The sequence below is a fragment of the Callorhinus ursinus genome, unplaced genomic scaffold, assembly GCF_003265705.2.
Source record: "Callorhinus ursinus isolate GAN/ISIS: 27379988/994484 unplaced genomic scaffold, GSC_fseal_2.0 scaffold10, whole genome shotgun sequence".
Taxonomy (NCBI): domain Eukaryota; kingdom Metazoa; phylum Chordata; class Mammalia; order Carnivora; family Otariidae; genus Callorhinus; species Callorhinus ursinus.
Window position 1 is genome coordinate 35986751 of NW_027397072.1, and position 16069 is coordinate 36002819.

The window sequence follows — 16069 nt, forward strand, 5'->3', positions numbered from 1 at the left end:
CATATGATTCTTGTTCTTTCTTTTGTTAATGTATTGTATCATGTTGATTGATTTGCGGATGTTGAACCAGCCTTGCAGCCCAGGGATAAATCCCACTTGGTCGTGGTGAATAATCCTTTTAATGTACTGTTGGATCCTATTGGCTAGTATTTTGGTGAGAATTTTTGCATCCATGTTCATCAAGGATATTGGTCTGTAATTCTCCTTTTTGATGGGGTCTTTGTCTGGTTTTGGGATCAAGGTAATGGTGGCCTCATAAAATGAATTTGGAAGTTTTCCTTCCATTTCTATTTTTTGGAACAGTTTCAGGAGAATAGGTATTAATTCTTCTTTAAATGTCTGATAGAATTCCCCTGGGAAGCCATCTGGCCCTGGGCTTTTGTTTCTTGGGAGATTTTTGATGACTGCTTCAATTTCCTTAGTGGTTATAGGTCTGTTCAGGTTTTCTATTTCTTCCTGGTTCAGTTTTGGTAGTTGATACATCTCTAGGAATGCACCCATTTCTTCCAGGTTATCTAATTTGCTGGCATAGAGTTGCTCAGAATATGTTCTTATAATTGTTTGTATTTCTTTGGTGTTGGTTGTGATCTCTCCTCTTTCATTCATGATTTTGTTGATTTGGGTCATTTCTCTTTTCTTTTTGATCAGTCTGGCCAGGGGTTTATCAATCTTGTTAATTCTTTCAAAGAACCAGCTCCTAGTTTCATTGATCTGTTCTACTGTTCTTTTGGTTTCTAGTTCATTGATTTCTGCTCTGATCTTTATTATTTCTCTTCTCCTGCTGGGTTTAGGCTTTATTTGCTGTTCTTTCTCCAGCTCCTTTAGGTGTAGGGTTAGGTTGTGTATTTGAGACCTTTCTTGTTTCTTGAGAAAGGCTTGTATTGCTATATACTTTCCTCTGAGGACTGCCTTTGCTGTATCCCAAAGATTTTGGACAGTTGTGTTTTCATTTTCATTGGTTTCCATGAATTTTTTAAATTCTTCTTTAATTTCCTGGTTGACCCATTCATTCTTTAGTAGGATGCTCTTTAGCCTCCATGTATTTGAGTTCTTTCTGACTTTCCTCTTGAGATTGAGTTCTAGTTTCAAAGCATTGTGGTCTGAAAATATGCAGGGAATGATCCCAGTCTTTTGGTACCGGTTGAGACCTGATTTGTGACCTAGGATGTGATCAATTCTGGAGAATGTTCCATGGGCACTAGAGAAGAATGTGTATTCCGTTGCTTTGGGATGGAATGTTCTGAATATGTCTGTGAAGTCCATTTGGTCCAGTGTGTCATTTAAAGCCTTTATTTCCTTGTTGATCTTTTGCTTAGATGATCTGTCCATTTCAGTCAGGGGGCTATTAAAGTCCCCCACTATTATTGTATTGTTGTCAATGTGTTTCTTTGCTTTTGTTATTAATTGCCTTATATAATTGGCTGCTCCCATGTTCGGGGCATAGATATTTACAATTGTTAGATCTTCTTGTTGGATAGACCCTTTAAGTAGGATATAGTGTCCTTCCTCATCTCTTATTACAGTCTTTGTTTTAAAATCTAGTTTGTCTGATATAAGGATTGCCACCCCAGCTTTCTTTTGGTGTCCATTAGCATGGTAAATGGTTTTCCACCCCCTCACTTTCAATCTGGGGGTATCTTTGGGTCTAAAATGAGTCTCTTGCAGACAGCATATGGATGGGTCTTGTTTTTTAATCCAATCTGATAGCCTGTGTCTTTTGATTGGGGCATTTAGCCCATTTACATTCAGAGTAACTATTGAAAGGTATGAATTTAGTGCCATTGTATTGCCTGTAAGGTGACTGTTACTGTATGTTGTCTGTGTTCCTTTCTGCTCTTTGCTGCTTTTAGGCTCTCTCTTTGCTTAGAGGACCCCTTTCAATATTTCTTGGAGGGCTGGTTTCATGTTTGCAAATTCCTTTAGTTTTTGTTTGTTCTGGAAGCTTTTTATCTCTCCTTCTATTTTCAATGACAGCCTAGCTGGATATAGTATTCTTGGCTGCATATTTTTCTCGTTTAGTGCTCTGAAGATATCTTGCCAGTCTTTTCTGGCCTGCCAGGTCTCTGTGGATAGGTCTGTTGCCAATCTAATATTTTTACCATTGTAGGTTACATATCTCTTCTCCCGAGCTGCTTTCAGGATTTTCTCTTTGTCTCTGAGACTCGTAAGTTTTACTATTAGATGTCGGGGTGTTGACCTATTATTATTGATTTTGAGAGGGGTTCTCTGTGCCTCCTGGATTTTGATGCCTGTTTCCTTCCTCACGTTAGGGAAGTTCTCTGCTATTATTTGCTCCAATATACCTTCTGCCCCTCTCTCTCTTTCTTCTTCTTCTGGGATCCCAATTATTCTAATGTTGTTTCGTCTTATCATATCACTTATCTCTCGAATTCTGCCCTCATGATCCTGTAGTTGTTTCTCCCTCTTTTTCTCAGTCTCTTTATTTTCCATCATTTGGTCTTCTATATCACTGATTCTCTCTTCTGCCTCATTTATCCTAGCAGTTAGTGCCCCCATTTTTGATTGCACCTCATCAATAGCCTTTTTGATTTCGACTTGGTTAGATTTTAGTTCTTTTATTTCTCCAGAAAGGGTTTCTCTAATAACTTCCACGCTTTTTTCAAGCCCAGCTAGTATCTTTAAAGTCATGATTCTGAACTCTAGGTCCGACATCGTACTAATGTCCGTATTGAGTAGGTCCCTGCCTGACGGTACTACCTCTTGTTCTTTTTGCTGAGGTGATTTTTTTCGTCTTGTCATTTTGTCCAGAGGAGACTAGATGAATGAGAGAACAAAATGCTAACAGGTTTACAACGTCCCCAGCAAATATACTGTATACAAATCAGAAAAGACCTGAAACCGGGGGAAAAGAAAGGGAAAGAAAGAAAAAAGAAAGAGAAAAAAAAAAAAAGAAAAAAGATAAAAACAAAAACAGAACAATACAAAAAAAGCAGAATGTGATCAAATATGATCAGGCTAGTGCATAGATCAGTGCCACACACTAGATTTTGGGCGTATTTTGGTCTGTTAGAAAAAAGTGCCTCCTAAAATTTTAAAGGAAGAAAGACATATATGTACAAAATAAGGGTTGATACAATGAAGGGATAGAAGATGACTGTAAAGATGAAAATTACAAAAGATTTTATAAAAGGACTTGATAAGATAAGAAGTTGTTTGAAAAAAGAAAGAAGATTTAAAAAAAAAAAAAGAAAAAAGGGAGAGAATGTGATCAGGCAGGAGACTAGAACAGAGCCATACAGTAGTGATTTAGGGTATATTTTGATCTGTTAGAAGAAACTGTATCTCAAAATTTTAAAGAGAGAACAACTTATATATATATGCCAAAAATAAGGGTAACTACTATGAAGGGATAAAATATGACTCTAAAAATGAAAAATAAAAAATGTGTTTTTTTTTTAAAAAAAGAGATTGATAAGATGTTGGTTGAAAAAGGGAAAAAGAAAAAAAACAGTTAACAAAAATTAACTTTGATGATCTAATGAATCATGGTAAAAAAAAGCCATGAATTCTATGTGCAGTATTCCCCTAGCACTGGAATTCTCCCGTTCTCCTTGATCGGTAAACTTGGTCTTGGCTTGCTGGCTGTTCGGGCTTGATCTTCTGGGGGAGGGGCCTGTTGCTGTGGTTTCCAAATGTCTTTGCCGGAGGGTGAATTGCCCCGCCCCTGTCGGTCCGGGCTAAGCAGGCTGCTGGGGTTTGATCTCAGGAGCTTTTGTTCCCTGCAAGCTCTCCGTACAGCCTTGGAGGACCAGGGCAAAAATGGTGGCCTCCCAATCTCCACCCGGAGGAGCTGAGAACTCGGGGCCCCGCTCCTCAGTGCGCCCACAGAGAAAAGCAGTCACTCCCTGTCCCCAGTCTCCGGCCGCTCTCCGTGCTCACCCGGCCTGTGACCGAGCGTTGTTATCTGTGGCACCCGACCCCGTGTGGAGTCTCCAAACCCAGCAGATCCCTGCGGTGCATTCCCGCGCCGCTCCTCCCCGGGAAGGAAGGGGAGTCTCCCCGGATCTGCCGCCTGTTGGGTCCCTGCTGGAGGAGCAGTGGCCCGACTGGGCCGCAGATCACAGTTTATGGCAACCCCGAGCTGAGAGCCCGCGCCTCGGCTCCGTCTCTGCAGCCGGCTTCCCCGCTCCGATACCTGGGAGCTCTGGCACACTCAGGCTCCCCCGGTCTTTCTGTGACCCCGAGGGTCCTGAGACCACACTGTCCCGGGAGGATTCCACCCCCTGCTTAGCCACTGCAGCGACGTCCCTCAGCGGAGCCGGCTTCTAAAAGTTCCGATTTTGTGCTCCGCGGCTCTAGCACTTGCCAGAAGCGGCGGAGGCCCCCTCCCCCGCCGTCTATCCTCCCGAATATCGCCTCGGATTCACTTCTCCGCACGTCCTACCTTCCAGTAAGTGGTCGCTTCTCTGTTCAGATAGTTGTTGCTACTCTCCTCTTTGATCTCCTGTTGAGTTCGTAGGTGTTTAGAATGGTTTGATCCCTATTCAGCTGAATTCCTGAGACCAGACGAAATCTAGGTCTCCTACTCCTCCACCATCTTGCTCCGCCCCCCGATGCCTCTGTTTTTAAGCAGCTTTCTATTCCAGTTCTCCAGGAGGATATTTGTAACCTCTGCTCTCCTCAGGTACCTGCTACTTCATCTTCTCCCTCACTTTTGGAATGGGGGTGGACCGGAAGAAGCATCAGAGAGAATTCCCATACTTGCCTGTAATCAGATGTAAAAATTTGCCTTTCCTTACGTCCATTCTACAGCCTCTCCAATAATAACAATAAAAAAGAGCACACTGGGGCTTTGCAAATCTATGTTAATAAAGTCCCTTTAGGCTTAAGCAAGTTGGGGAAGAATTTTCTGTCCCCTGTACCTGAAGGGATCCTGATACGTGTTCACATCTCTCACATTTTAAAAGAAGTATTCGCTTAGTCTTACTTCCCCCTCCAACTACCAATCTTGACCTCTCCTTCTTCTCAAAGCCAAATTACTCAGCACTGAGGATATTTTCTATTTCTACCTTCCACTCCCCCCACTCATTCCTTAACCAAATTCATTCCAATATGGCTTTGGCGCCACCATCCAAGTTACCGACAAACACGGGGGGAGGGGGGAGGGAACGCTAACGCTTTGTCTCCCCCCCCAACCATGGTGAAAAAAATTTATATTTAGATTTAGCCAGCTGGACTCAGTTTAGATGGTCCCAATTTTGTTGGCAACATCCAAAGCATCATGGTCAGGAGCCAGTTGGACGCATGCTTTCTTCTCTCCTTCGGGCCTGATCAGGGTGTTGACCTTGGCTCTGCCAATGTCATAGAGCTTCTTCACAGCCTGTTTGATCTGGTGCTTATTGGCCTTGACATCCACAACGAACACAACTGTGTTGTTGTCGTATATTTTCTTCATGGCTGACTCCATAGTCGGGGGAATTGATGATGGCATAGTGGTTAAACTTGTTTCTCCTGGGGGTGCTCTTTGGAGGGTATTTGGGCTGCCTTCGGAGACACAGTGTTTTGGGCTGTGGGAATGTAGGTGACTTGCGGATCTTTTCTTTGTGACAGTGGATGCCCCAGCACGGCTTTCTTGGCCTTCAAAGCCTTTGCTTTGGCTTCTGCTTTGGGAGGAGCGGGGTTTTCCTTCTTTGCCTTTGGTGCCATCTTCGTGAAAAGGCTAAGGCTTTGTCTTTCTTGACCACTTGGCAACATTGAATACTTTTTACTATTCTTTTTCTTGAAAGTCTTTCCTGTGACCCTGCTCTCACCTAGTGGTTCTCTTACCTCCCTATCCTCTTCTATTCACTCTTCTTTTATGGGCTCTTCCTCTCTTCATGCCCGTTTAATCTCAGTGTTCTTCAAGGACCTATCCTAGATCCTAGTCTCTTCCTACCTACACTTTGATAAGCTATTTCCCACCACTCATATGGTTTCAGATATCCATATATCTGAGATTACTCTTTTTAACTTCAGTCTTACCTACAGAACATTTCCACATATGTCTGGATATTTCACAAGCATCTCAAGCTCAATATATTCAATTGAGCTCACTCTCTATTGGGTACACTACCTCATCTTCTCTTGGCCCAAATTTTACCCAGGCCATGCTGCAGCAAATACATTTGCACAAACATAATCAGATAAACCCTCCCTTCAGTTGTACCCCACCCTTGTCACTTTCCTCCCTGGAGTCAGTCTCTGACTTTGCCATGGGGGATGGCTACAGAAACCTTGGGTGTACACGCAGCAACACTTAACCAACAGGGGATGGGAGCCAGTAGATAAATGCTCCCCACTTCAGGGGCAGACAATTCCGAGGCTCATTCAACATGACTCACAGGTCCCAGTGGGATTGAGCCTCAGGTGCCCAGGGCAGTGACTAACTTGATTACATGCTATTTATTGGCTTTTTCTTCTTCTCTTTTTAACAGATACTGTCATTAGTATGATGAATAATTTCATTATTTTAATGATTTAAATCTTGCTTTATCAAATTATGGTATAATGCAAACAAAAAAATCTCAGTGGCAGGCCAGTAAAAGTAAATTGCTAGTGTGTTAGGTGAAATTAAATTTACACTGCTATTGGTGGATCAACTTAATGGGTACAGAAAAGAATGTGTTAACTAGATCAATGTCTACATATCAGTCAAAGGGCAACTTACAGCTACCTTCCAATGTAGAAACAAGGTGAAGCACAGAAGTAGCTACGGTTGACTCCATTTCATTAGCTTTTCTGTATTATCAGAGATAGTTAACTTCCAGGATCTAGCTTTTTGACCAGACAAATCAAGGAATCAGAAAGGAAATGGTGGGACAAAGCACTCCCAGGTCCTCCAACTTTATCATCATGGCTGTAATTTTTCTGAATGTTTTATATTGACAATTTTGGGGTGGTGGGGGAGCTCTAGTGGCTTCTACTGGGCACATCCATCGCCAGCACCCTTTTGTGCTTTGCACATTCTAACAGAACATCCTCCTCCCTCCAGAATCATAATAAATGGATTCTAATATCCTGCTCAGAAAAGGTGAAATGATCACACAAAGTATCTTTTATCTTTCACTAACTGGCAACCTTAGATACTTCCTCCTCCATATCCTGGTTGGGTTGTTAAAGGTTCATACATAACATCTCTTCCCCACCTGAGATAATAAAAGATTCAACTCAGAACAAAGGAGTCAGGCACACAGAGATCAGAGCAGCTGTTTTGAGATCTGTTAAAAATGTGTCCGAGGGATGGTAACAACAGGCTTCCCAGGCTTGGACACCACTTAACCTACTGGAAGCAGAAGACTGCCTTCTACAGGTGCAGAGAGCTTGCCACATGGCCAGAAGCAAGCATCCCTCCAACATCTCCAATGATCAAAATAATCCCTTTATCTTTTCCCTCTAAAAGCTCCAGATGGCTATCCAAAACTGTGCTGTTCAATACAACTAGCCACAGGTGGCTGCTGAGCACTTGAAATGTGGCTAGTCTGAATTTGAGATGTGCTCTAAATACAAAGTAGTTGAAGATTTAGTTTTTTAAAAAAGGATGTAGGGTATCTCAATAATTTTTATATTGATTACATGTTAAATAACATTGCATGAGATTTTTAAATATTTGAATTAAATTCAAATATTGAACGAAATATTAAAATTCCACCAGTTTCATTTTCAATTTTAAAAATATGGCATACTTCCAATTTGACCAATTTCTGATTCCAAGATTTGATACTCCTAATGATCACTTGGTGAAGCTAAAACCTCAAAATTTGGGCACCTGGGGTGCTGTTAGTTAAGCGACTGCCTTGGGCTCAGGTCCTGATCCTGGAGTCCTAGGATCGAGTCCCACATCAGGCTCCCTGCTCAGCAGGGAGTCTGCTTCTCCCTCTGGCCCTCTCCCCTCTCATGCTCTCTCTCTCAAATAAATAATCTTTAAAAAAGGGGGCGCCTGGGTGGCTCAGTCGTTAAGCGTCTGCCTTCGGCTCAGGTCATGATCTCAGGGTCCTGGGATCTAGCCCTGCATCAGGCTCCCTGCTCGGCGGGAAGCCTGCTTCTCCCTCTCCCACTCCCCCTGCTTGTGTTCCTGCTCTCGCTGTCTCTCTCTGTGTCAAATAAATAAATAAAATCTTTAAAAAAAAACCCTCAAAATTTAAGATCTCCAGTACTGTATGCCCTCTTGGAAGATATCAGTTAAAAGGGAAAATGGCCCTTCCCTCAGAATTTTTAGTAGGAGGTGGAAGAGTACTTCACATTTTTAAAAATGCTCTGAAAAAATAAAATAAAAAAATAAAAATAAAAATAAAAATGCTCTGTAGATCACCAAATTTAAAAAGGGAACAAAGGGAAACTATCCTATTTATGTCCCCATTCTGTTTCACTTAACACTATACTCAAAACTCCATTAGTATTCTGAATTTGTTCTAGTCTCATCTTGCTGACAATGGCAGAATATCTTGGGGAAATACTTGATCCTCAATTTACTTTTAACAGGGGAATAAATTGAAGATTCAGAACTCTCAGATATAGTCATTGGTCAAAAGTTCGTCAATAGTCCCTTTTATTTTCTACTTGACATTATTAAATAATACCAGATATTATCCACTCTGATAGATTCTGCACTCTCTGAAGTGTTTTTCTTCAAGTTGCTTCAAGAGTTCACATGTGAATTCTTCCCTGTCACTCATCTGCTTTAAGAAAGGTGGACAAATAGGGTTGTTAGTAGATTGGGGGGGGGGGGGGCCTTCTGTTTGGCAATCCAGCTTCTTGAATCTGACTTTACCTCTCAGGAGAAATGCATCTTGGTCCACTGGGATTCATGCAGGCAAGCTAAATTCCAGACAGCCTTTCAGAATCAAGTCCTCTTCCAGGCTTCACATCAAGCAACTAGGAAGGGAATGCAGACACCTAGGGTTAAAGCTGCCTAGTCCCTGACCTTTAATAAAATAAAAATATAGGGCTGGGCCCAGGGCATAGAAGAATTTAGGGAGTCAGAACTTAAAGTTCAGTGATGTGGAATCACATCAAGGCAGACCTTAAACGTTCAGAGAAGCTTTCATTAAACAGGGAGATATTTTAGGTCTTGAGTATGGCAATGATGAGCAGGAAGGGGTCATTTAGAAAGACTGGTCTAAGAGTAATGTGCAAAATGTAATTTGTGACAGAAGCTTTTGATGTTAACCAAATATTGAGGTGCTTGTTTACTTTCCTAGCCTCTGGTGCTGGGTTCTGGTTTATGAGATGTGGACACAAGTGATGGCCCTTAAAAATATCCTAAAATATCTTCCAGTTTTCTCTTTCATGATAACCTTAGAGGCAACATGTTCTAAATGATGAGGATGGAGTAAGACAGACTGACTCACATCAGATTTTATGTGAGACATGAATCTTCAGTGGGGGCGTTACCAGAGCTTAGCATACCTCTGTTCAATAGTGAAGAGGGAAGAATTCAAATTAGGAAGTGACTACCACAGTAATGGGAGCCTGAAAGGAAAAAGGTGTAGGGTAGACTGAAAATTCAGACACAGGATGGACATCCAAGAGGTGTTTTAAATAGAGAGAACTCAGTAAGTAGAAAAGTCATTAATTCAGATAAATATTTATTGAGCACCTATTATGTGCAAGGCACTGTGTGAGATGCAAAGACACATAAGTCACGCCTCCAAGTGCTTACAATCTAGTTGAGGAGATAATACATGTACATAAATTATTAAACTAACCATATACCATAATGGTTAAGAGAACAGACTTTGAAGGTAGACTTGTATTCAAGGATTAGCTTCACCTTTTACTAGTTGTGTCACTTTGGGCAAATTATTTAACACCTATAAACTTCAGTTTGCTCACCTGTAAAACAAGGATAGTAATAGTACCTACTTCTACTTCACAGGGTTGGTGAGAGGACCAAATAATCTACTCTTTCCCAAACTCTCCGCTGAGTGCTTACCCCATAATAAGCACTCAGTAAGTGCTAACTAGTAGTAGTAGGAGGAGGAGGAGGAACCTAAAAGCTGGGACACAAAGAACAAGGTTGGTGCCCAAAAAAGCTCCCAGAGAAAGGAACACAGCAATAAAAAGAACTGTTCTGGAAACAACAGTGCTGCTCCAATTTTGCCTTCCCTCCTGTTCAAGCCTCCAGTTATTAAAGTGCAGTGATATCTGGGGCCACAGACAAGAGGCGTGTCTGAGGATCACCTCCTAATATTTATCCTGTTGTCTGACAAACTTCCGCAAAATGTCGACCCTTTAGAGTCACATCCTAACTTCTGGCATCCCATGTCAGTTCTATAACATGGTAGGTAGAAAATGTTTATTCACACTGTGGTAGCAGAGATGAAAAAGGAGATTAGTAGCCAGAATAGGTAGAATGCTCAAAGGATGGATTTGCTTATGATGGGGAAGACCTATCTTGAGTTTCTATGGAGGTCCTTTGACTAAAGCTTTCACCAACTCAATCTATTCCTTGTTTGGCGTAACGTCGTTGATGTTGAATAACGGACGATTTAGAACTGAACACTTTCCCACACACACTGCATTCAAAGGGTTTCTCTCCTGTATGCACTCTCTGATGTCGCGTAAGCCGGCATCTCTGGCTAAAGGCTTTCCCACATTCGGTGCACTCATATGGCTTGTCTCCAGTGTGAATCTTCTGATGCTGTGTAAGGGATGAGCGGTCAAAGAAAGCTTTCCCACACTCACTGCACTGATAGTGCGGCTCTCCAGTGTGAGCTTTCTGATGTCTGTTCAGGGATGAGACACCATAGAAGGCTTTCCCACACTCATTACATTCATAAGGCTTCCTGCCAGTGTGGATGAGCTGATGTCGAGTAAGAATACTCTTCTGGCTAAAGGCTTTCCCACACTGATTACATTCATAAGGGCTTTCTCCGGTATGGATTCTCTGGTGTCGGGTAAGGGATGAACGGTCAAAGAAGGCTTTCCCACACTCGCTGCATTTAAAGGGCTTCTCTCCAGTATGAATTCGCTGATGGACAGTTAGGGATGACCGGTCGAAAAAGGCCTTCCCACACGCGTTGCATTCGTAGGGGCTCTCCCCAGTGTGAGACATCAGATGTCTACTGAGACTGCTCCTGTGACTGAAGGCCTTCCCACACTCGTGACAGTCATAGGGCTTCTCTCCAGTGTGAGTCCTCTGGTGGCGGATAAGGGATGAGTGGTCAAAAAAGGTCTTCCCACAGTGGCTGCATTCCTGGTCTCTCTCTTTAGTGAGAATTTTCTTGAGAGGGGTAGACCCTTGCTGCAAGCTTTCCTTCTGGGAAAGGGACTTCTTGCAGGTCTGGACGGCAGGGCTCTCCTTTCCTTCTTCCGACTCATCCTCCAGTGCATGAGCTTCAAATTTAGGACACACAGGAACTTCTCCTCCAAGCTTTCCCCTCGCTGTTCCTTCTGATTCTTCTTCTGAAGCACCATGAATCTCAGGCTTAGTCTCCCAGTCTGGAATGGACAGAAAATACAGTTGTAGTTTCTTTCCTGGGGTAGGAACTACTACAGCAGAAAGAAGAGATGCTACAATAAATTGGAACAGTAGTGTATGGTAACCGCCCCACTTGCTCCCACAGACAGTTTTTTGCACTGGGAGAAGACTGAGACTTGGAAAGGGAACAGAACTGACAGTGGACAGCTCAGAAGAGAGAAGACTTTCCATTGGGCGCATGGCCAGGATAATTAGGAGAATATGGTAAGTGGGGGGGACGGTGGCAACAGGAATATCAAAGTGTGAATGGGCAACGTGACAGATCTGACAGAATAATAACATTCGGTGGATAAAGATGAGTAACACTTTCAGGTGTGGAGAAAAAAATGAAGCGGTGGGTGACAGAGAATAAACACGAAAGCAGAAGATGTGAATGTGAGAAAAACATGGTACCCAAGCCTCCTTCCCACACACCCAAATAACAACCACAAAACAAAACTCTGCCCTGCCCTGTTCATACACAGTTACCTAGAGAGACATTCTCTGGACATTCTCTCTCCTCAGATCCATGAAGATCAACTATCCAAGGCTCATCCCCTCTCTTCAACTGAAAAATGACATCAGGTCGAGGAACTGGAAGTCCTGCTCAGGGAGAAAGAAACAAGCCAGGTATGTGATGAAAATACATAACTATTCCAAAGCTTAAACCCAACCTCCAAATCTTTCTGAGAGAAAATGGAAAGGCAGACGGTGCACGCCAGGAATGCAGAGTACAAAGTAATGCAAAAGGATGAGGGAAACTCAGAATGGAGGTCAAGACTGAGGTTCTAAAAAGGAACAAGTAGCACTTGGTCAAAAAGTTGATAAAATCCATTTGAATTGATGTGTTTATTTTCCCCGTTGAAGTGAACGGGATGTCATAGCTTTAGCACTGGTAGGATGGTGGGAAACAGTCCTTGGCTCAGGGAAGATAAGAATGAAAACAGATCATCTTGAGTGAAAAACGTGTAATTTTGTTTGTTGGTTTACCCTTTGGTATTAAGCTCTTATTTATACAAGTGGGTCCTGTTCATTGTAGGAAAATTAGAGATAAGTAGAAATAAAAAGAAAAATCACCTTTTGTACTTTGTATTCATTTTTTCTTTCTATTCATTTTGAAACTGAAAGATACCTATAGATACATTCTGTTAAAAACTGGGTTATAAAATAATGCTGACTTGTAAACTTGATTTTTTTTTCACATAATAAACAAAATATTATTTTATTTCAATTAGCACAGATCTACATCACCACTTTAATGTCTACATGATGTTAACTGTATGGAATAATCTAATTTATTTAATCTCCTGCTGACAGACATTCAGAACTGTTTTTACTGTCTTGCTATTAACAAACAATGATGTGATGAACATTTTTGTATACCCGGGGCTGCTGATCTTATTATTTGCTTGGGACGAATTTCTAAGTGAATCTATCCATTTTTGGTTATTTAAAGAAATAGAATCTATCCTAGAAGTAGTCTTGAAGTCTAAACTTCAACTTGCATTGGGGCCCCCAATTTGGGAAAGAGAAACACTTTCTTACTGGGCCCAGGGATCACCTATCTGCTTAAATGCTGACCATCTGCTGACAAATCGGCCACATCCATTGCCTCCCTATGGCTTCCTGTTTCTGATCTTAGGAATTCTATTTTCCCCAATATTTCATCCCACCAAAGTCTGTGACAAAGGCTCAGCAGTCTCCCTTAATGCTCCCTGAACATTCCATCCTGTTTTTCCTATGTGGCCTATTTAAATTCTTGACCTGCCTCATAGAAAATCTGCAGTGTGACTCCTTTGACTGCCACCTGCTGCTTATTTTACACCTGTTTCTGAATCTGCACACTCTCTCAGTCTCTTATTCTGGAAGCTCCTAGGAAGTTGTCATTATGTACAGGAGCCCAACCTTTACTTCTCATGAATATCTCACACCAGCATTCTTTTTCTTTTCTTTACTTTTTTTTAAAGTAAGCTCTACACCCAGTGTGGGGCTTAAACTCACGACCCCAAGATCAAGAGTTGCATGCTCTACAGACTGAGCCGGCCAGGCACCTCCGTCAGCAGTCATTCTTAATTTTCCTTTTGTCACACAAGTCTCTAATAACAGCAAAGTGCCTTCTGCGGGCCTCTCTCTAAGACCACACTTAAGATAAATATTCAAAATCAAACTCATTTCTAGTGACCTACTCTGAGGCACAGCCTTGTATTTCTACACCCCTACTGCCCTCTTTTTAAAGGGAAACACTTCTCCCTTCCCTCCTCTCCTTCTCTGAGGAGAAATTTTCTCTCAACAAGATGGCACCCTTAGTCCTCTGGATGGAGCTGAGTAAGTTACCTGACTGATGAGCTGGGGGAGGAACTGGACATATGTAACTCAGCTTCTTTTGTTTGCCCCTTTCCCCCTTTGGAGAGTGGGTCCCCTGTACTGTAGGGACAGGCTGCTGAGCGGGGGAGGCTGGGGTTGTACAACCTGCCTATGGCTCAGGAAGCAAGTCTGTCCAATGCTGGGGTTCAGGAGTAAGAAGCTCACCTAAGCCATATCCTTCTACTCTTCCATCTTGTCTCTTGGTGCTTCAGAACTCAGGTGGGAGAAGAGGTATCATTTATTGGCCCCTCAACCCCCCATTAACACAGTACAGAGTCTGACTTCTTACGGGAAGTTCTCCTTACCCAATGAGACAATGCTCTTATAGTTTTCCAGCATCACCTCCTTGTAGAGGTCCCTCTGAATAGGGACTAGATGCCTCCACTCTTCATCTGTGAAAATCACGGCCACATCCTCGAATGTCACTGATTCCTGGAAACACAATCACATTGTCCCTTACTCATAACCCTTCTCTTTATATGGACCAGACAAAACAGTCATAAAGGTGACAGCCCTGGGGTTGTGGAAGGAGGGGAAGTGAAATGGTTCTGATAAAGTAGGGCTTTGAAGCACTTGGGGTAAGTGGCATAATTCCCTGAGGCATGAAGTTCTTGGTCATAATCCTTATATTCACAGCTGAGCCTGTGAATGTCAGGGGCTCTTTTTTCATACTTACAGATAATTTGTAAGACCAGAACAAAGAAAGCCTATGTACACCCTTCACCCAGCTTCCCCAAATGTTAACATTTTCCACATTTGCTTTATCTTTTTGTCTCTCTCAGTATATACACATTATCCTATCTTTTTCAACTTCTTGAGAGTGACCTGCAAACATGGTGCCTCTTTACTCATATTTTATGCAATTTTATAAAAACAAGGATATTCTCTTATATAATCACAGTATAGTAATGAAAGTCAAGAAAATATCATTGATATTATACTATAATCTACAACCTTATTTGAATTCCACCCATTATCTGGGTTTTTTTACAAATCCTTAAAATGATGGTGTTGATTAGGTTGTCCTTCGGATCCCCTCATTTCATGCTAATGCTTTGTGATTGTATAAGACTGCATCTTTACCCTCAGTCCTAAAACCCCAGATGAGTCTCCAGTGTGCCTGCTGAAGTTATAAGCCAGAGCATAGAATTCAAGACTCTGGGTCCATAGGCAGGAATGGGGCAAGCCCCATGTCTCTACCCACACTCATCTCTCTTCGGGACTCTTACCACCTCACTGCGGGGCTCTTCAGCAAGTGTCATGTTCCCCAGCCTAATCCAACACTTCCTGGAATACTTGGGGTCCGCTCTCAGAGAGATGCACTTTCATGGGATCTGCTCTCAGAGGGATGCACTGAAGGGAAGTCAGGACTAGAACTGTTCCCCAAACCATCCAAGCTGACCTATACCCTCATTTTTTTAGGCAAAAGCTCTCAGAGCCAAGGCCACAGTGGCCATGTGCCTGGTGACAAGCTAATGGGCACATGTTCAAGGCAAGAAAAGGTCACTGATGGATACCACAAGTCAAATGGGAAAGATGCATTCCCTCCGGAGCCCTTCATTCACCTGGCTAGGTTTGACTGAAGAAGCTTCCGGATAGAGAAAGAAGAGTGGTTGCAATCTGGAGACTCACAGAGTATTTCAGACACACAAAGTCCACCTCACCTGGCACCTGGCAGTCGGAGACACAGCAGCCATTCCTCCTGTGTGCTCTCCTTGTAGAAAAGGGCAGAGTCCTAATGAAGAAGAGGTGTGGGATGGGAAAGATGGTATGAGAAAGACCAGTCTTAGACGGTTTGTAGTTTTCCGACCCATAAAGCAAGAAATCTGCAAATACCAGTGAGTTATATACTCATTCTTTTTCTTAATACCCTACAAAAAGGGAAGGCAAAGCAAAGCAAGGCCAGGAGCAACACCACCCCAACCCAGAATTGGAATGAAAGGCCATGGATATTGCTAGTCAGGACACAAGGGGGTGCTGGTTTGACCATGATCCCAGAAGAAGAGTTCTGTTCCTGGGAATCAAGAACATATGAAGCTTATACTGTATTTATAAGTTCACATTCAATATTGCCCTGATGTTACCAGATAAAAAGTCTAAGAAATCTTATAAATGACTATATGGAAAGACATGTCAAGTAAATATCCATAGCCTCTTTTTTTTTTTTTTTAAGATTTTTATTTATTTGTTTGCTAGACAGAGAGTGAGAGAGAGTACAAGCAGAAGGAGTGGCAGGCAAAGGGAGAA

General features: G+C 42.3%; 1 protein-coding gene across 4 annotated transcripts in view; it reads right to left on the minus strand.

Annotated features, from left to right (window-relative positions):
* Window positions 1-16069, minus strand: part of ZNF2 (zinc finger protein 2) — a 59165-nt gene that overhangs the window by 33987 nt on the left and 9109 nt on the right. For 2 of the 4 annotated variants that reach the window (XM_025868163.2, XM_025868164.2), the window contains exons 2-5: window positions 15487-15557; window positions 14128-14254; window positions 11948-12061; window positions 9572-11439 (exon numbers count right to left, since the gene is read on the minus strand). In XM_025868163.2, the coding sequence (XP_025723948.1) occupies window positions 10436-11439; window positions 11948-12061; window positions 14128-14254; window positions 15487-15519 (1278 nt within the window). In that variant the 5' untranslated portion in view covers window positions 15520-15557 and the 3' untranslated portion in view covers window positions 9572-10435. Of the gene's footprint in view, window positions 1-9571; window positions 11440-11947; window positions 12062-14127; window positions 14255-15486; window positions 15558-16069 lie in introns of those variants that run through there. The other 2 variants (XM_025868166.2, XM_073897373.1) reach the window with 2 other exon arrangements.